Raw genomic sequence first — 22,162 nt, 5'->3', positions numbered from 1 at the left:
TATGTTTCCTATTCTTACAATGACTGCTAAAAAATTATTAATTGTGCAAGCTACCAGCGTAGCATCAGAAAGAGTATTTTTAGTCGTGCTGGGAATATAATAACAGATACTAGGGCATCATTGACTGATGATCATTGTAGTAAACTTATATATTTGTCTATGAACAAAAAATATGTAAGCAACCCACTCTAAATGTTCCTTTTATATTATGATTGAAATATTTTTACATAAGTTATTATTATCAAAATAAGTGTTATATATTTTGTTTTTACAAAGAAGTATTTAATAGAAAAGAACTTTTTCAATTATTTTAACAAATTATTTAAATGTTGTTACTAAAGTTACCACTACAGTACTACCAAAATAAAGGTTTAATTTTGTTTTGTTTTGTTTTCAGTTTTATTTGTTTTTACAAAAAAATATAGTATTTAAAAGAAAGTTGTCGTTATGTGTACTTAGAAGAAAACATTTTTTTTTTTTTTTAATTTATTTAAATAGTTTTACAAAAGTTACTATTACAGTATCCAGTATCACTGTATCAGTCATCAGTGTATTAGTATGAAATGTAAATCCGGTAGAGAATGCAAAAAAAAAACTGCTTAAGTTAACATTTAGTTAACTGGTGCAAAGAGACAATAGTTACGCTTGAAGGTAAGGATATAAATAAATGTATAAATGGATCTTAAGCAAGAATATTAATCAAGACAGTCTGGAATTTATTAGCAGTTATTATATAATAACTTACCAACTATAAGTCTATAACTAACTATTATGATAATTATTGCTAAATAGATAGGTAAGAATTTATTTTAATTTTAATACAAGCGCTGTGTGTTTTAGTAGTTTTACTAGTTTTAATCTTTAAAATTGTAAATACATTTCCTATAATAATAGCATTAGTAATAACATTAATCACTACAAATTAGAGCTCTTTCATCAAAATTGTTAACCTATCTACACAAGAATACAAGATTCCAATTCAGTTTTTGGCACCGCTTTAGATCTTAAAATGTATGTAACTACAGAGTACAGATTTTTAGTTATGTCATATTCTTAACTCCCAATTTAAATTCCTGTGGGCCTGCGGTCTGCCCCTGCCTATAGGTACCAATGTGGTTATTATTAAATACACTCAACATGTTATCCATCGACCATCGTCATTCTTATACAGAATACAGAATACCCTTTATACTTCTTAGTTCTTAGTATTTCAAAAGTATATTAAATATTAATCTAACCATAAATTATTGCATTTTTCTGAAGTGAGTAAAACAACAACCTTAAACCTCCTGGGCATCTGGCAGGAAATATAATTGAGCTATACTGCCTATATTGTCTATACTTAAACCAGTTAAACTGTTAATCGATTAATCGATTGTTTTAATAGATTAATTGATTAATCAATAGGTCCTTGACTATTTCAACAATCGAGCACTCCTTGATGAAAATCTTTGATTAATCGAAAATTTTGATTATTTAATACTTTTGATAATTGATTATATTTTATGACAATCGAACAGCCCTAGTTGCAATTTCACAATGGTTGAACGCTTTTAAAGCATTTGTTTTGAAACACAAACTGGCTTGGCCCGTATTCATAAACATAGTTACAGATTTCAGTTATGCACAAATCAATGCTTTGTATATGGGATGGAATGGTTTTACTTCCATATTTGATTACCTTAACTGGTGTTGCAGAGTATTGGTTGAAAATAATGATGGGTCAAATGTCACAATCATTAACATCTGTGTAAATCATTACACAAAAATCATAGTAAACCATGTGTATACATACTTTCAATCTGAGACAAATCACAGTAATACTGCTGAAAAGATGAAAAGAAATAATGTTATTGATTGGATATGTTTACTATTTAATGCAAAGAGTTTGGAGAATATTGAAAATTGGTTTAAAATATTTTCATTCATATTATTGTCTCCATGTAGCACAGAAGAAACTAAAAATGCTATTAATACAATGAGAGACAAGTGTAATGTTAATCACCAACTGTTGAATGAATCGAACAATGAAACCAAAGATTATACAGAAGAAATAAATAAATTAATATGCGAATCCGACACTAGTAATTCCATGATGTACTGTAGATTTCAGTCTATCAAAGAAAAAATTAAATCTAGCGTCTTACTACATTGTTCGATAAATAATGAAAATATAAGCAATGAATAATACGATGAATCATATTTACACAAATTCATAGTCAAGTGTGTACCTTTCTTAGCACTGTGGACACCTATTATGAATAATAAAGTCAACAATGGCATTGGAATCCGCCAAAGTAAAGCTACCGTTCAATCTTGATTTAAAACGGTAAAAGTTGACATACTTGATGGTGACCAAAGGCGGAAGTGCGGTCGGTTTTTAAAACTTATGAGAGAGCATGTGATGAATGTGCATAAACAAATAAAGTATAACATTAGAAAAAAAACATGTACGCGTGCACTTGATTTTGACAATAAGTCTAGTCAGATAACTACCAAAGGAGGAAATGTGAAAATTAGGACTTTAATCCTAAAATGTACAGAGAATATTTAAAAAAACTATCTCTTAGAACATTCTGAAGACATGACTAATATATGTTACATATTATGCTTATACTGTAGTCGCCACTCAGATAAGCCCCGTAGTCTCGCTGAAGATGACTGTGTTGAATGGGTGTCGTGTTCTGTGTGTTGCCGCTTGATAGCGTGCATTCCTAAAAAAGACAGAATTGTTAATTATGAAATTAATGATTTTTACTGTGTACTGTGTCAGAAATCATGAAATTAAAATACATAGCAATTATTATTAGACTATAGAGTTAAAGCACGTTACATGTTGTATATAACAATATTGTAAGTAAATTACTAAAGTTACTTTTTTTATGAACATTTTCAATAGAACTTAAACATTACGAATTTAAAAACATAACCAAAGTCATAATAAGATAAATAATACATGATGTACAGTATGCCTCAATAAGTTACTTATGTAAAATATTTTTTTTAAAGAATTCCTATACAACAGATAGTCTAATATTATACATGTTATGAAAAAAACATGGTATTGATTGTCAAATAGCTATTCTAATATTTTGTATTGATACTAACTTTTAAAATGGGAAAAATAAAGATATAATATATCTTAAAAAGTGCCTTAATAGCGTATATGTATGTCATAGAAAGGTAAGTCAAACTATATTTGTTACAGTAGCTTGTGATATAAAATAAGTTCATTGGAAACAGTAAATCGCATGTACTATTATCACCATCATCATACATGGCCTAAAACACAATTTGTAACCACACCAGTAATGCATTTGCATTTAATATTAAATTATCTGACTTTTAATTTAATTTATTCATGCATAACTAACAGTCCGCAGTCTGATTCAAAATGGGACGGCATTTTGTATTTTGATTTGTTTAATTTATATTTAACATTTAAAAATATACTCACTAAACATTTCAACAACGACCAATCCGACATCAAAGATACAGTCAATGTATTCATCATAGTTGTTGACCTCTTCGAAACAAAATTTCTGAAATAAAGATGTAATTAGAATAATTTGTTTGTGGGCATTTGTTACATATATACTCTGAATCAATATTTAAAAAAATAAACATTGTTACCATGTCTGTCAATTATGTTTTCTTCATTTACATTAATAATTTATCATTTTTTATAAATTCCATAATGAAGTATTCAATGATTTAATTTAGTTGTATTCAAGTATAGCACTGATTTTCATCTAGCATACATCATTGAATGCAATAGGTACATAATTGTATGAAATAAAACTTTCTATATGTAACTCAATGAGAAAAAAATTGATAATATTAATAGCTGAACTACTGTTTTTTTTTTTTAAATTAAATTAAAGCGCTACAAATTTCATATTATCGAGATAGTAATTATATTACTTAAATTACTTTCATTTCCAAAACTGTAAGTAGAGCTTCACTATTAAGCAGCTAAAAACATAAGTTTCTTAGTCATAAAAATACACAAGATAAATGATAATAGATAATGACAAATGTCTGGTAATTTGGAAATACTGTAGGACATATACAAGTAGAAAATTATAGAAAATGATTGAAATAATAACATAATGCTGTTATTAACATGTTAATTACCTCCAGCAGGCTACAAAAATATTCCCAGAGAACAGATGGCATATCATCATGATATTATGATAATAATATCACGGTTGTGTCAATATTTTAATAATATTAATTATTATTGAAATTCTAACATTAATAAGGTAGAATTTAAATATCCCAGTTAAGAAAATCTAAATCTAAATCCACAAAAAAAACTTACTACTAACATAGATAGATAATTCAATAAACTATCACACACTATTTCTTACAACCACATATTATATGGTAGTGATGAATGCTTAGTTAGCTAAAATTTTCTTTTCAAATACATTCGCCAAAACCATATTGTACTGTAATGAATGGTTAAAACTGAAAATAAGAAAAATTAATACAGTAATAATAATTATAATGTTAATACTTAGTACTTACTAATGTTATTTAACTTGAGTAAGTTTTTGAGTTACTGAACATCCTTCGCGAATTCGTGATCCAACTTTAATTACTGATCACTGGATACTGATATGATAATATTATCGACAATTGATAAGAAGTCTTCTTGTTTATGCCATAGACGGGATGTTAGTGATAACGAGTTATCGTTGTTCCAAAGTTATTGTAATAAATCGAAATCCAAACAAACATTTTACCCATAAGCATGGGCGTAGTATGCATGGGAGCTATTGGGGCTACAGCCCCCACAGAAATTTATGTAGCCCCCTCCCTAAAGTAAATACCTACTTTTAAATGTTGTAAAATAAAAAAGTTTTATGAAGCTTTTTGTCTTTTGCTAGCCACCTTCATTATTGATGAAGTTATTATTTTGCTATAAGAGTGTAATCTTATATTTAAAATATGTGTGTACAATTAGGTTGATTAATTTAATTTTCTGAGGTTTTGCATGTATGTCTGTTACATACCAACAATCTATACTTTCAGGAAAAAAAGTTGACGATAATGCTAATGTATTTTGAATCCAGAGGATTATTTTAGTATCTATATTCTTAGACAATTGCTCAGAAACTACAGACTTAAAGTATGTTTCAGTGGTTTTGATAACTCTGAAAACACTTTCTGATGCTAATTCTAAGCCTCCTCTGTGCTTCATTCTTGTGAAAGTTTTGAATGATTCATTCTCTGTAGTACGGTATGTATGATCTTGCACATATGAATCATCTGTCACAGCTTTGATGCATTTTTCACAACTGAGTTCTAGTAATATTTTTTTTATTACATATCATGCTATATAATACAGCACATTGTTTGTCAATGAACTTAACATAGGATTGTTGCAGTTGTCAGATATTAATTGTGCCTGTTCTTCATTTTCTAGTTCATGTATGAACATGTACAAAAACAATTTTTTATACTTCCATTTTAGTGAAAACAAAGAATCTTCATGAGAAGTCAATAAGGCACAATTTCTTGTTGATTGTTTGATTGAAATATACAGTAAAATACTTCTTAAGGTGTACTTAAACTGTAGACAGTTAGGATTATCATTATGTCCAAAAAACAACTCAATAGCGTCTTGACTAAATTTATACTTTAAAATATATAGACAATTTTGATTGGCTAGTAATTTTTTAGATATTTCAAGTATTGATTTTATAGCAGTTGCAAAACCAATAATTAATGTTTTCCTCCGACTTTTCCATAAAACTACTCCATCAACAGTTTTTAAAGAGTATAAATATTTGATTAACTTAGTCATTCAATTTTCCAGGTAAACAATATTGTTAGCTCTAATAGGTTGCTTATGTCCTTTTGCAAATGGGTTCTTGAGTTAAGAAAATCAAAAATTCCATCAATAACACGTTTAAATTTAATTGTTGGTTCGCAATTTTTAAAATTATCTGATGTATTTTTCAGATACTGCAGTGAATCGGCTACAGAACTGCTCAACGTTTGTACAGCCAACTTCACCTTCATGCGTTTGCATTCCAGTTAATGTGTGATGTGCTTCACTTATTTACAAATTTGAACCCAATCTCACTTTGAAGTATAATAAGTTGTTCATTGTATCTCCATTCTATTAAGTTTCCATCTCCGTCTTTGAATGCCTTAAATATACCTAAACATTTCTTGCCAACTTAATGTTATTACAAGCATCTGGAGTAAAGAAAATATTTGGATTAATATTAAAATCTAGTTTTTTAAATGTTCAAAAGTTTGATTTAAATTGCATCCTAATATTTGGAAAGAACTAAAATTGGCGTATGCACCATCACGTGTTACACTCAACACATTTATACCATATTTTTGACATTCCGACACTGCTATACGAATTAACTGGGCCTGCACCTATGATCTTATCTTATACACAACCCAATAACCTATTGGCCATTCCCACGCTTTATTTAAACTTGATAACATAAATGCCAAAACTTCAGATGCTGGTTGTTCACAGTCTTCAATTGTTAAATTATTTCCATAATCACAATATCCAACATATCTACCCATTGTGTAATAAGCACAATTAGTATTTCAAATATAATATAAAGTAATAATGGGTACCTGTTAGTAGCTTATTTATCCCAATGTATTTATTCCTTTATGCTCATAGTCTAATATCAAGCAACAGTATTTAACAACATCTTCAAATTTACCTATTTCCATTAACACATCACTTAAAAATCCTGTATTTATATTTACATTTGAAAGCCAATTTCTAATTGCACTTGGATTCGGCAAATGTATTGAAGATCTGAACATTTATTTTATTTTGAAAATGTGACATTGAAATTAATTGTGTAGAATTTAAATATTTAATATAGCATTACTTATTTATTAGTTATTACCTTATAAAACCATACGCTTTAGGTGAATAAAAGTAAATTGTAATAGCAATTTTTTTTAAATTGTCACTGTTTTCCCGAAAAATACTGTTTCTAACCAGATCTTCTAGGAAAACACTTGTAAAAATTTTACTTATTATTTGTGTTATTTCAGTATCAGTTGAAAACTTTATTGCTTCCATTAACATCTAAATAATGTAATTTATATAATATTTAACAATTATGAATATTGTATTACTGTTTTGTGTATTATGTTATATTTGTTTAATTATAATCTATGTGTAAGATGCAAAGGGCAAGTTAATGAAAATAATTAACTTAAGTTAAGAGGACACATGATCGATAAAAGCTAAAAGCTAACAGATAACAAATTATAAATTTAACTCTATAAGTTAAAAGTTGATATTGAAAAAAAATATCAACTTAACTCAGTTTAAAAAAGAATAATCTACATTTTTTAATTACCTATCTAGTATGTTGATTGCATAAAGAGTGACTGCGTTATTTCTGATTTCCAAAATTATAATAAACAATTTTATATAACTTTTGTCGTAATGTACAGTGTATGTAAGTATTTTACTTTACATTATTATTAAATATTAAATTATACCAACACACCCTTATTAATTATTTATAAATATAAATTGACTTATATCAAATAGCAATTTAAAGTCACACAGTGGCGTGGTGAACTAAAAATATTCCAGAGGCAACCCCCCATATAGATGACCCACCCCACATGTATTTGCATGTAAATAAGTACAATCCTTGATACCCACCCCCCAATATTTGAAAAATCCCAGAGGCAATTGCCTCTGAAATTACTCTTTGCCACGCCACTGAAGTCATATAATATTATGCCTATCTAATAAAATTAAATATATCCATTAACACGATTATTTTATCACAAAAATAACAGAAATGTTTGTATAGTATTATTATTATAGTATCGGATTATTTTTATTTTAATATTAATATTCAAGTATAACACCTTAACAACAAAAATTTTAAAAATATAACTTGATGAATTATTTTTAAATAAATTGAACAAATTTGAGTTATTTTTACTTTCAATTAACCTAGTTAAGTTCATAAGAAAATTAACTAACTGGTTAAGTTAATGAGTTAAAAAAAAATTACTTTTTAACTAGTTAATGCCCACCTTTGGTAAGATGCATATCTAATCTTTATTATGCAATAAACAGCTATTGTGCAAAAGTTTAAATATTAAATATACTATAAACAAACATCAATGTTAGTTATTTTATTGTTTTGCGTTCTAACTTTTTGTTGAAGAAGCTTATCTTAGTTAAGTTACTTTTAACTAAGTTATCTAACGAGTTACTTTTATTTTCAAAAGTAACTTCCAGCTTAACGAGTTTCATTTTTTTTTTAAACAACTTCTAACTTAATGAGTTAATTTATTAATTTGTCCTAATATTTAAAGAATTTTTTATTATTAGTTTATTTTAAGTATTTAATTTGGTTTAGGGTCACCGAGGTGAATGCCGTAATATGTCTATGAGTAGAAATGGTTATTATGTGGTGAGTTGTGGCCATGACAATGTCATACGTTTATATGAAAAAACAGAAGAGCCTCTTGTATTAGAGGATGAACGGGAAGAAGAAAGAGCACAAGAAGATGATAAAGAACTAGCAACTGGCGAAGAAACCAATGTATATGGAGGGCCATCTGTTCTCGCGTTGCCAACAAAAAAGACCATCTCATCAGAAAAAGCTGTAATATAATTTAAATCCATTAATAGTTTTTTTTAAATTTTTAAAATTTAATATATTTTAGGCTGAATTATTGTTGGAATGTTTAAATGTAATTAAAGAATACAAAGATAACTTATTGGAAACTGAAAATAAAGGTGTAGAGAAACCAACATTACCAATAATAATGACTGCTTTTAATGTTAAAACCACCGACGATTATTTATTGGAAATAATTAAAAAGATACGCTCTAGGCAAGTTTAATTTACTTGGAAAATCCTACTTTAGAATTCTTATAATTTGTTCAACAGGTAATTAAAGGCTATAATATATTTTTCATAATTTTTAGTGAGTTGGAAGAGGTTTTATTACTTATGCCCTTTTCAAGCGTATGTTATTTTATGGAAGCGTTAATACCATTATTAAGTCATATGCATCATGGAATTGAGCCAGTTGTCCGGTCACTTGTATTTTTAGTACAAACATTGCACAAACCAATATCATCTGTCAGTGATATGATACCTATATTAAGGCAATTAAATGTACTTGCTACAAAGAAAACAAATGAGTTTAGAGTATGTAACAAATTGACTTTATTCAAATGAATAAGCATAATTTATTTATGATAAAACAATTATTTATCATTAAATTTGTGTATAAATAGGATTTAGTGGGTGAAAATTTTCACTCACTGATGTTCATAAATAATAGTCAAGAAGAGGAAGAGTTGGTATTCAACATAACCCAAAATGTTCAAAAGAAAAGAAAACGTCAAAAGCAAAAACTATTAAAAAGTGTGATTGTTAATATCTAATCTTTTATGTCAATTTTACAATCTGTTTGTATTCATATATTTAAGTGAATATAAATAATTAAAAAAAAATAAATCTTCAAAAGTTTTTACAATAATATTATAAGTGGTCGATTTGTTTACAACGTTCAAGTTCCATTCAGTTAAAGAAATTAAGATATGGGCGATTTTACTTCTCATCTTTAATGTTATGAGAAAATAAGTAGTAATGTATAATATGTTAATTGTTGTGCTGGTTAAAATTAATTTTCTATTAACAAATCATCAATTATAGTGTTACTTGAAAGAAAAAATGATATTAAGTTACATACATATTTTAAAATATATCATATATCGTATTAACTATACATATTTATAGTTTAATATAACTTTAAATTCTAAAGTAGGGTGGTTAATGTCAATTAACTGTTTAACAAAGTGGTGGCCAATCTCAATTAAATTGTTCTTATCTGAACTGAGATGGGAACATGTCAACTTCACTATAAACATCACTATTATTGTCTTGTAAAAATAACATTTTAAAAATTGTATTCAAATACAAATATAAATGTATCTATTAAGAAAATACTTAAAATAGATTTAAAATATTAAAAAAAAAAAAAATGTATTTAAACACTTTTCAAATACTTTTAAAAGAATAATAACTGATTAAATATTCAATCACTTTTTTAATTGTTATGAGAAAGTCAGAAAATTAATTTTGTAATTATTAACAAAATAGACGATTTTAATATCACATTAAGTATCATTAAATAATGAACAGTTGTTAATGTAATATAAGATAAATTAATTATTGATAATTTACAAAAAAAAAAAAAACAATCTGAAATGTGACAAAATAATTCTTTTTAATTTTGAAAAGTGTTTGCGTGAAAGTATTGGATTAAAAAAAAATAAAGAAGCAAAACACAATTTTTAAAATATTTTCCAAATTGTATTAAATATGATGATAAAAAGGTACCACTGCTCAAAACCTGTAGATACTTAAATTTTTACAGTAGATTGACTACATCGGTTTTTTTCATTTTAATATATTGTATATGTTGAGAAATTTATAACACATGAATTATTTTATGAAACAACTGAAATAGATTGGAAGGTTACTTATCAGCAAGGCTGGGCATTAACGAGTTAAAAAGTTAAAGTTAAGTTACTTTTAACTAAGTTATTTAACGAGTTACTTTTATTTTCAAAAGTAACTTCCAGGTTAACGAGTTTCTTTTTTTTTAAACAACTTCTAACTTAACGAGTTAATTTATTAATTATAAATTTCATATATTTAAAATTATATTTTGATTTTTATAACTTATTGATATTATATATATAAAAATAATAATTGTGGGAATAACCAAATACTTAACGATATGAATGTGAGGTTTTTGCATTATTTCTATATTTGAAATTTCAATAGATATTAGAATAACGTGTATAAGTACAACTATCTACCTATATAAAATTTGGGAAACGATTTACGATTAATAATAATAGTATAAGATAATAATATTTTATTTTAATCTGCTTATTCACAGAAAATATGTATATATATATATATAATATATATTATTATAAAACAAAAATGTTACATATGTGTAATTTATTTAATTAAATCCTAATAACAAATTTAATAATAACAATTTACAAATTTAATGGGTATTAACAAGAAAAAAAAATTTTGAGTTAAGCCATCATTTTGGAAAACGTGTAGGTAAAAAAAAATACATTGAAATAATTTATTTGTTTTATTAGATTTTATAATTGATTGAAGTATGTAAGTAGTACTTACTAAGTACCTACTGTAATTAATACAATTACATATGTTTATTGAAAATAGTTAGACTTCCATTATATTGTGTTATTTGTTAAGCTTTGATAAAAATGAATGATAATTTATTGTACATGAAAAAAGAAAATTAACTTATTTTTAACTAAGTTAAGTTACTTTTTTTTCAAATTAACTTTTAACTTTTAACGAGTTAAATAAATAAGAAAACTAACTTTAAACTTAACTTACATTTTTCTGTATTAACTTAACTTAACGAGTTAAAATAATTAGTTAACTTGCCCAGCCTTGGTAATCAGGATAACAATAAAGAAAATAATTATTAATAAATTGTATTGTACCTAGAAATTCCACAATACGATTCGGAGGTGGTGATTTCTGATCAAAATTTTTTTTGTTTTTTAATGACAAATCCAAAACACTTTAGTTTTCCGAACTTTTTGGGATAGAATATTGTAAACTACTTATTGTTGACACTGAGTCAGCAATATCTGTAAAAAAAAAAAATTATTTTACTTAACATCAACCTAATAATTTGATATAAGACTTATTATTTTCAGCAGCCTAATCTATTAATCTTGGAGAAGGTGATTTTCTACTACCTAGTATAAGAGTGATATGTCAACTTTTTTTAAGTTAAATTATTTTCTTAAATTATATTTTCATTCATTTAATATAATGTATTTATGTTAAATGTTTAACATGCATTTTGTTAATTATTATTGTTTTATTTTTAATGACCCGAAAAAATGCAATTTTGAAATAATGTTAGCATTAATGTTAGCTCTTCGATTACCACGACTTCAGCATTTTTGGACACAACACGTTCTAGGTATTTTTAACAAAATATAATTTTTCAAACTTTATAAATATATAATATGATATTAAATACAAATAAATTATACTTAAAACTTTCATGTGTAGAAAGTAAATATTCTGTTCACCTAGTATAACATTTATAACAAGTATTGACAGGTATGTACAGGAGTTAACATATTATGTATAGTGATTAAACTCCACAACTATTTTCTATGAAAAAAAATGTAGGCAAATAACAAATAATAATAGTTTTATTGTATAAATAATACATATTATTTATAGGTAATAATATATTATATAATATGTTTAAGAACAACAGACTGGTTTTAACAAATAATTCATTTATTGTTTAAAATTTTAAATCATGCATTTAAAGAATTTATACTACATAAATATTTATTCAAAAAAACGTATTTTTTGAAAATATACAATCATAATTTATTGTGACAAAATAACAAAAATAAATATCGATGACAAAAATAAATTACATTTAAAATATTTTAAACAAGAATTTAAATTTTGGTGGGATTTTGGCATGCGTTTGGCCTACTCAAAATGGCGGATAATAACTTCACATCATATCACTAATTAGCAATCTAGTTTATTATCTATATCTGTGGCATGTTTCCGACTCTATGGTTCCGACTGTCATCACATTTTTCTGTGATATTGATAATATACATTTTTTTTAAATTAATCAATATATTAAGGGCCAGTTGTACCGTCTACGGTTAAACTTCGATTATGCCAAAGCATAGACACTGTGTGTAATTGCAAAATCTAGTGACTGTGGCCTTGAACACGGTCTCTAGGAGGGCGTGGCATGCATTATCACTTAAATAAATCATATCATTATTATCACACAAAAAGAGACAGAACTGATATAGTGTTTTGTAATGCCCATTGGCCATTGCGTTGTTTGGTTGTTTCCGTTTTTATAATTCCGTAACTAAGAGGGATACACGTTGTTAACATTTTTTCAGATTACAGGTACGGTACAATTTCCAATATTTCAACTGTTCTATGCTTCAACCGTAGGGATACAGTAATCCGATCAGCTGATCGAGTGTCTATTCTGTGATTATGCTTAATCAGCTGGTAACAGATATTAACCGTGCAAATTCGGCCGATTAAACTCCGGTTAACTTTAATCAGATATGGTACAACTACTAGCCCTAAGCATTGCGATACGGTTACAACATCATACCGGTCATCCGCTGCCAACATCATGCCGAGCCTACAGCTTAATGTCAACAGAAATATTTTTCGGTGATTAATGGGATTTTGATAGCTGTCGCTTCTATTATATTCCATGGATATATTATACATCAAGACGTGTTGATGGTTATTATTTATATTTTAGTGTTTACAAAAAGATTGATTATTAGTTATTATTTAGGTATTAATGATTAGTACCTTTATTAATCTATGAAAGTGATTTGTGAAAATACCGTTATTTTTAAATAAGTACATTTTATATTTAGGTTAAAAGGTTTCTTTTAAATTAATTAAATTCTAAAAGTCTTTACTGTTCATAAAAATATCTATAGAGTTGGTTCAAATTTATATTCTGATATAGTTGGTATACAGATGTTATGTTACCTATTGTAAATATATAATTATTAAATTATCATAAATATTAGTTAAACAAGTAGCCAGAATTAAAAAAAAAAATTTACTGTAACTATACGTATGATACGGTAATTATTGTAACCATTATTACCCCGTTACAGAGGCATTATTAATCTGGCAACACTGTCTCAGCGCTATAGTCTGCTATAGTTTGTCTCTTGTCTATGGTCGTTCATTACTCAGTTGTATTTTGTACGTAAAAGTCGTGTCTGTTTTTGGAATATCAATCAAAGATGACCATCCTTAAAATAACTGTAAGTATTAACACGATTAATTCGTACATTTCGGCAAAATAATATATCATACAATTATTATAATTTCAAATAACTGAAAACGTAGCTTGTCTTTGTTATATAATTACATACTACTGAAAAAAAATAAAATTGTTTGATCTAAATATCATGTCTTTCTAACTTAACCTTGTAATTGCCTCCTCGATTAGCGCGTTTTTCTTGGTGCTTTTCTGTTTTCTCCCAAAAATTTAGTATCACTGCGTCCTTTTCAATCCAAATAGTTGACTACGTGTTATATTTCATTCTCGCGTATGATCGTTTGTTTCATAATTAAGCACCTATGTCTTGTAACCAATTGCAGATTTTAAAAGCTACATATATCAGATCCGCGTATCCATCACGGCATCGCCCATGGAGTCTTGTCTCATTTAAGGTCGTTGAGTTGAAAGTACCAGATGTGGTGAAATTTTTCATTGTCTATATTCATACAACTATTTACCTCGATCTGAGAATTTCTTACCATATTATGAGCCTATCCCAATACTGTTGAAAATTATGATTATCGTTAATGTTAATTTTAATTGGAATGCTAAATCAACTGACTTATGTTGATTAACAAATTGTAATGGTTTGATTGATAATCGAGTGATTTGTATTAATCAAATTTGGATTGAGTTCAATAAAGTGTAGCCTCTTATTTGTGTCATTTGATGTTCCTTGTCAATTAAAAAAATTGAACATTTTATTATGAACTAGATATTTGGTATAAATCTAAATTAAGTTAATTTTTAAACCCAAACAAATACTAAAAAATGTTTTGTTCATAGGATGCTCGACCGCCGATCGAAGATAATTCTCGGCCAATTAATATCAAACTTCACCAACCCGATGGCACATACATACAATTTATAGTCAGAATAAAGACACCACTTGAAAAACTAATGACATCATATTGTGAATCATTTGTAAGTATAATTTAACAAAAAGTATTTGCAATTGTTACCATTAAAATTAAAATTCCAGTTATTGAATCGGGTACATTTTATCTACCTACTTCATATTTAATATTTATTTAAATTTTACTATCCGAAATTTGGACCATAAATTTGCAAATATATATTGTTTATTGATTAATTATTACTTTTATCTAATACATAAAAAAAAAATAGTTATTTTTAAATTAGGCCATACACAGATTTAAAAAAAATTATTTAATAAAGTCAATGAAATTAGTCAAATATAAATTATTATGAATATTTTTTTCTAATAAGTGAATAAATATGACCTGTATAATCTTTTTAAATTTTTTTCTTAGTGGGTAAACTACAGTTGATTTTTTAAATAATATGATACTAATTTTACAAAATCAAATTTACTCTTTTTTTCTTCATAATTTTTTATTTCATTAAACAAATGATTGAAATTACAAAAATTTTTAATTAATTCAAAATTTTAACATTTTTAGGAAATGCCTGTGCTCAATACCAGATTTCAATTTAAAGGAGTACCGATTTCTGGGAACGATACCCCCTTATCTCTCAAAATGGAAGAAAACGACATTATTGATGCCATTTATATTAATTTTTAACTACCTATTAATTTATATTTATTTTATTTAGATATCACATCCCGTTTAAATGATTAAAACCTCAATTCCATACAATAACTATTTTTTTTGAAAATAATTGTATTAAAAAAAAATGTTGTAAATCATACAAATGTATAATAACTAGAATTGCCAATGTCAAGAAATAACTATATTAATCAGATAAGTATGAGGAGTATTCAACAGATTTTCGTGAAATATTAAATGAATACTTTGTATGTAAACATTTTTATTTACACAATATATTATAATTATTTCCATATTTTTTAATTCAATTAGGTTTTTCCTATTTGTATTATTATTTTAAATGATCCATTAAAATGTGAAAATGCTACTTAAATTATTGTAATTTATTCAATCCGATTCTTAAAAAGTGTTCCTTATATTACATACATTTGATTATTTAGAGTGGGAACATCCTTTACACAATTGAAATCAAATTCTATTATAGTTTTTGGTACACTTATATTTCAACTCTAAACGCTTGAATCCTAGATTTAGAAATTTGTTCTTATTAATTAAATGTTATACTGGCATGTGTACGTTTATGTTCGATCAAATTTTAAGGTAAGACTTAAACTAAGTCACCAAGCAGGTTTTTCTTATATTTTAATTTCAAAACAAGTTATAACATTAGACTATATATTAATTTCTATGAATTTTTCAGGATGTTAACTTAAAATACTTAAAAATAAATAAATATTGATTACCTATAGACCCAGACTAAATACTTTTAAATAACTTTAATAATAACTATTAAGGAACTTTGCACTAATTTTTCTAGCTATTTGACTGCAAACATCACTTATTGATAATTATAGAAAAAAAATATCATATTGGTATAAATTGTACCATGTTTATGAAGTGCTTATATAAGCATTTAGTAAATATTTCGACTTCAGGTTAGGCATATCTTCAATTATTTTTTATTTTTATTAGCTTAGTACCTCTGGATTTTTTAATGTTGATGTCAGATAAGGAATGCATGATCAAAATGAGAAGGGACAATTGACTGATAATAAGTTATTAATGCAGATTTATGATTTAATGGAACTCGTGTACATTACATGATTGACAAAGTAGGTACAATATTGTTTTGGATAATAATATTTGAAAAATACTTAATTTAAATTACCCCAATGGCCAATATATTAGTAATTATATAATATTCCTATAAACATTTATAGAAACATTATACAAATTAAACAATCTGAATACTTTATTCAGTTACACATTATAGTCTGCACAATGAAGGGTACAAAAATTATATTGTGATTTGTGATGTGTACTTACAATTTTTGGGAATTGTAAGTTATATAATGATGAGATACTTTTTTTTAAAGTAACTTCTTAACTATCAAGTTATATCTCAAATTGATTAACATACCTACCTATTTAATAATATACAATAACCTTACATTCTTATCCGCTGCCTGCTTATTAAGTTGCTACTGTAGTGATCACATCGCCTACAGGTATCAGTAGTCAAGGATGATGTTGGAAGGTGACTCTTGAGTTAATTTGAACAATGTTGAATTCTATTTAGTTAGATTGGTGTATTATTACCTTAACAAAACATATATTTATTTGCAAACATGAAAAACTGAATTTTATTTAACAAATCAAGTATTCTGAATGGCTAGAATAAATTCTGTTTGACTCGAATATTTTCTAAGTTCAGAATATTATTTTACGAGAATTTTCCTAAGTCCAATTTAATTAATTAAAGAACAGACTGCCGTGAAGGTGCTCTGGCTAGTCTGGTCAAGTCGCGTGTGAATACAGGCCGTTTCGGGGTCTCTTATATAGTACTAGTAGTACTACCCTCTACTCCCAATAGTCTACTTGCTCTTGTCGCTGTTCTCACGGATGTGGTATAATCATTTAAACTGACGGAAATGCCACTCGCCAACATAAGTGGAAAATGCGCATCCCGTGCAGCTGCAAACCTCGATAATTATATTATTATTATGTAAAAATATATATTATGATATTACATTCGGCTATTGGTTCTTGGAACTTTTGTACTGATGCATAACCCCACGTCCTGTGCACACCTATTGATGATCTTTTATAGTCGTATGCCCACATGATTTTGTATTTCCCTAATGTTACCTTATTGCCCTACCCTAGCTTGGTTCAGCTGGTACCTAGTTAACCGTGAACTAGACAATGCAGGACGCTAGTCCATAGCACTACAGTAATATAAAATCATTAAATACATACGTTTTTTATATTCACGTTTTAATGTTAGTGTAACATTTTTTTATGGAACAACTCTTTTCGCAATAAGTATCATCCAGCAACCATTATTATTACTATCATCGATATTATCGGTTTGTGCCAATCACTATAAGCAAGCCGTATCAATAGTTTATTAAAACTAAGGTTGAACTTAATAATACTATCACATACGATTTATGGGGCCTAAATTCAAAATTGTCATCATCAATTACATATATGATGCACCATATAAAATAAATTTAAAAAGAAAAACACAAATATAGTGATCATTAAGTCATTTTCTTTGAAAGAGCCGAAAGATTAAAATAATAAATAAATGACAAATCTTTATATTTTTATGATGGCAATTTGAAGATAATGACAAATTAACGGTTCAGTTATCTTCCAGGGTCCGTATTCGGAACGTTGTTCGGCCAGTGCCTCATAGATATCTTTAACAAAATATGAATAAGTAAATAAATTAATAACACAACATGTCATAATGTCATATACCTATTTAAACTTAATATAATAATATTGTTAAAATAAGTCAATAAATAAAGTAATACAATATAAATATGTCTTATAAATTAACCTTCCTACTTTTTTTTTTTAAATTAACAAACATATCAATAATAATACTATATTTTAGATCGTCAGAAATTTCTTTGTGATTTTTTCTCAGGACAGAGAGCTTTGAAGATTTTTTTAATCGTTTTACCGTTTTGATAATTAAATTTTAACCATTAACTCGTTTAAAATGCGATAAATTAATTTTACATCATCTAATATAGTTAAGTAGTAAAAATTACGGCATTTGAATATTTAAAAAATATAAATCGTACATTTTTTTCTTGTCAGCGTGGCCTTTTTTTTATTGTATCCATAAAAACGGGGCCTGTCCACCTGTGATAAGAACGTGGGGTTCGGGCCATGGTCTCTGTTTTTCTGCCCTAAGGATGACTATCTAGATATTATATTTATATCATATTACATTGTTTTTATTTTAAGTTTATACCTACCACAAAAGTACCTATGTCGAATAGTTTTTCTGTAAGATCAAATAGGCAATAGTTAAAAATTAATATAAATATTTATTAAATATCGTTGGTAGGTACACAATTGTTTCAAGTACCTATCAATGATGTTTTTAAATCACTATAACATAATTACATTTTTAATTCTTCGTTTGAATATTTAGTTATATATTTTGGTTTCAAAATAAACTGCTTTAAGGTACTTTGTATTACAATTATTTACAAGCCATAGCTATAGAAATTGAACATTTTTAAGCACAAAAGGAATTGCAAATTTTTGTAATGTTGACAAATTTTGTTACTTTAAATTCTTATAAAAAAAAAATTGCACCTATATTTAACTTAGTTATACCTAACTTTAATATTTTTAAATAGCTTTAAAAGCTACTTTTGATAAATCTTGTGCTACATTTTCAAATTTTTTGACATAGCCAACAAATTTTTATGATCATTTTTAGAAAAAAATTAAATATTTTAAATAGCATACAGTATTATCTATAAATTGTATAAATAGTGATTTAAGATCGGCAAATTTTCTAATTTTTTAATGATAGTGATTATCTCCAAATAGATCTGTGTTTTATATTACTTTGTACGTCGCGTATTTCGCAGCATTTTTGTGAAATTCTATGAAAATATAATATAATCCATATTGACTAAAATTAAATATCTAATGTATGTTATCTCATCACTTGAGAACCGATCGATTGATTACACTGATTTATTTTGTGTTTGTAACTGTCAGGACTACGATTGTATGAAAGACAATTTTAGGAAAAGTAAAAATCTGTATGGAAAAATTATAACAGTGTCACCCATCTGTCCAACAAAATTATACACTGTTGTAACAACCTTGAATACTTTTTTAACATTTGTTTCGCATTAATAGTTTTTCTTATTTTTCTTGTTTTTTTTTATGTTTCTAAAATGTAAAGCTCTCTTTATGCTATGATTACTATACGTAATTTTCTCTTTATCAGTTATTGACAGGACATTGAATTTAATAAAGCATTTGCATTTGTTTTTTTTATCACATTTTAAAAATATAATGCAGTAAAGATATGTTTTGTGGCAGTTATAATATATAAAAATCTGCAATCTTATAGATAGTCTCATATTTGGATTAAGCCATTAGGGCAATTAATTCACTAGTCTTATGCATGTATGATATAAGTATTTGTTAGTGGTTACTAAAATATCTTTCTCCGTTTCCCACTAGGTGTATAATTTATATGATCCACAAACGTTTTAATTTTTTTAAATATGTAAATATATTATATATTATATCATACTAAATCAATGTAATAAATAGACTTGTGAACTTTTTTTTACATTCCTACAAAACAGTTAATACTGTTTTCACATCTTTTAAAAAGCTGTATTCTGAGTCATTTATCACAAAAATAATTATTCAGTCATCGGTAATTTGACCAATGTCAATTATTATTTTATTTACATAATTCAAAATAATTTCAAACATTTATCGCCCGACGCCCGTGCGAACGATACTCGACGTAGAGATCCCCAGATGCCCAGATGCGCTGTTGCCGGTTTTGCGGCAGTTGGTTTCGATCGATTATGCAATTGGCCCCCCTACCCGGTGATCCACCGCCGCTGTTTAAACATTAAGCCACTGCTTGTTATTTTCCACACAACCTAAACACTCACGCACGCACATGCACAATGCACGGATTGTATATTTCCCTTGAAATATCCTCCTTTGTTAGTCCCGTGCTCACGTAGTCAACTATACAATTGCGAACATATTTTTTATGTCGACCAGCCGTGTGGGTTAATGAGGGCGGGGTGACAGATGGTTGATACAAATTTACTTGGTACCTACTACCCTTGTCTTGTTTTGTACGTAAATATTAAGTACAATATTTAAGAGTTTATAAACAAGATTTAATCTCGTTAAAAATATACCGAAATTGCAATGAAAAATATATTGAAGATATATAAAAAAAATTTGAGAATCGGATATTCGACGAACAGTTACGTAGGTAATCGAATCGATAATATTTGTTTTAATATATAAAACACATTTATTTTCACTTACAAATTGAATACTAGAATCACTACTAATTTGTACATGAATTACATCTACATGGTCCCCCACTAGGTGTGTTACCCTGCCACCTTCCCACACTGTATGCGATGCTTTGTTGAATGTATATAAAATAAATTATGAATTCCGTATAGAGTGTCTTTATTCTCGCGCTGAATATGATTTTTTGTTAGTCGTGGGGTGGACTATACAGTGAACATTTTTATATCGACCTTTGGTGTACGTGGTATGTCAATAGGGGTGTGGCGAAAGCTAACGATCGATAATAAATTACTAGGTACTACCCTTTTATCCAATTTCGTAGAACGTACAATATATTTTATTACAAAAATTTTAACAGCTGGTTACTGCGGTCTACGATTAAATGTACCAACCAAATATCTATAGATTATAGTTCAGTACGTTAAATTTATAATATTATAGTACTTAAATATAATTATTTGTTATTAGTCATTATCATAGAAAACATTACATGTTTTAATTTTAAGGGACCTAACAGATTTTACAATATCAATTCTTTCTTAAACAGTTATGTATTATAACATTTACCATAAAAACTGTTTTCAACAGTCAGCTGCAATATAATACCAATATATATATATAAGTTATAATTTAGTTTATGTAGTATAATTTCAAACGTCTCGCCCGCGCAGACGCCAAATAATCACGTAAAGATTTGCAAATGCGCTGTTGTCAGTTTTTGTAGCGTTGGTGACGATCGATCGGTTTACGGTGGCCAGAGAGAAAAATACATTTTAATGTTCAAGAGGACGTGCCACACCCCTGCATTTGTTGTATTTTCTTATATACACAGCCATAGGCGTGCGCAAACCTTCTTGCTGACAGGGGGGGGGGGAGATGTATATATTATATACAGTAGTATTATAATATATAGTATAATATAATATATGATTGAATGTTATTTTAGTTATTAGTATTATTGCCACATATCTATTAACACACATTATCGACGCGGTATCTCTTGTGGCTTGAGCAAAGTTGGACCTTTAACAACACAAAATTATCGTGCACCGTATACTCAATATATACAATATATTATTCATTGACTCATTGTAATATAAAATTATATTATAATGTTTTTTTTTAAATTTATATTTGGGGGGGGGGGGGGGGTGAAGTAGCCCGCAGGATGGGCAGCTGCCCACCCTGCCCCCTCGTGTGCACGCCTATATACACAGCAAATCTCCATTAATTTGTTTCAATAGTGAGCTGTTAGTTTTGATATTATATAGTGGATTGACCTATTATTAAACTTTTTGAACAGCACTTTTTTTTAAACAGCAACAGAACTTTTTTTAATTTTAACAATTTTTGAT

At 27.2% G+C, this 22,162-nt stretch overlaps 2 protein-coding genes and 1 long non-coding RNA gene across 6 annotated transcripts; 2 read left to right on the top strand and 1 right to left on the bottom strand.

Annotated features, from left to right (window-relative positions):
* Positions 1–830: 830 nt before the first annotated feature.
* On the bottom strand, positions 831–4,609 carry LOC149059536 (uncharacterized). 3 transcript variants are annotated; one of them, XR_016189847.1, is made up of 4 exons: positions 4,534–4,609; positions 4,325–4,473; positions 3,458–3,542; positions 831–2,714 (listed from the first exon to the last, which is right to left on the bottom strand). It is a non-coding gene; the product is annotated as an uncharacterized LOC149059536 (long non-coding RNA). The 3 variants fall into 3 exon arrangements; XR_016189849.1 differs by having other exon boundaries at positions 4,332–4,473; XR_016189848.1 differs by having other exon boundaries at positions 4,364–4,473.
* A 1,336-nt stretch (positions 4,610–5,945) lies between these two features.
* Positions 5,946–9,481, top strand: LOC107170754 (WD repeat-containing protein 3-like). The gene is made up of 5 exons (XM_015520945.2): positions 5,946–6,053; positions 8,391–8,639; positions 8,701–8,870; positions 8,966–9,191; positions 9,281–9,481. The coding sequence occupies exons 1-5, from the start codon at positions 5,961–5,963 to the stop codon at positions 9,428–9,430; spliced, it is 888 nt and encodes a 295-aa protein (XP_015376431.2). The 5' UTR covers positions 5,946–5,960; the 3' UTR covers positions 9,431–9,481.
* Positions 9,482–13,503: 4,022 nt separating this feature from the next.
* LOC107170757 (small ubiquitin-related modifier 4-like) lies at positions 13,504–15,837 on the top strand. 2 transcript variants are annotated; one of them, XM_089217111.1, is made up of 4 exons: positions 13,504–13,633; positions 13,760–13,912; positions 14,719–14,856; positions 15,357–15,837. In XM_089217111.1, exons 2-4 carry the CDS (start codon positions 13,892–13,894, stop codon positions 15,477–15,479), a joined length of 282 nt encoding a protein of 93 aa, XP_089073237.1. In that variant the 5' UTR covers positions 13,504–13,633; positions 13,760–13,891; the 3' UTR covers positions 15,480–15,837. The 2 variants fall into 2 exon arrangements, with proteins under 2 accessions (XP_089073237.1, XP_015376435.1); XM_015520949.2 differs by having other exon boundaries at positions 13,517–13,912.
* The last annotated feature ends 6,325 nt before the right edge of the window (positions 15,838–22,162 follow it).

This window comes from Diuraphis noxia, unplaced genomic scaffold, assembly GCF_037042655.1.
Source record: "Diuraphis noxia isolate RWA-SAM2 unplaced genomic scaffold, SU_Dnox_SAM2 contig0001, whole genome shotgun sequence".
NCBI lineage: Eukaryota > Metazoa > Arthropoda > Insecta > Hemiptera > Aphididae > Diuraphis > Diuraphis noxia.
Note: the sequence above shows the minus strand (reverse complement) of the source record. Positions and strands in the feature narration are given on the sequence as shown.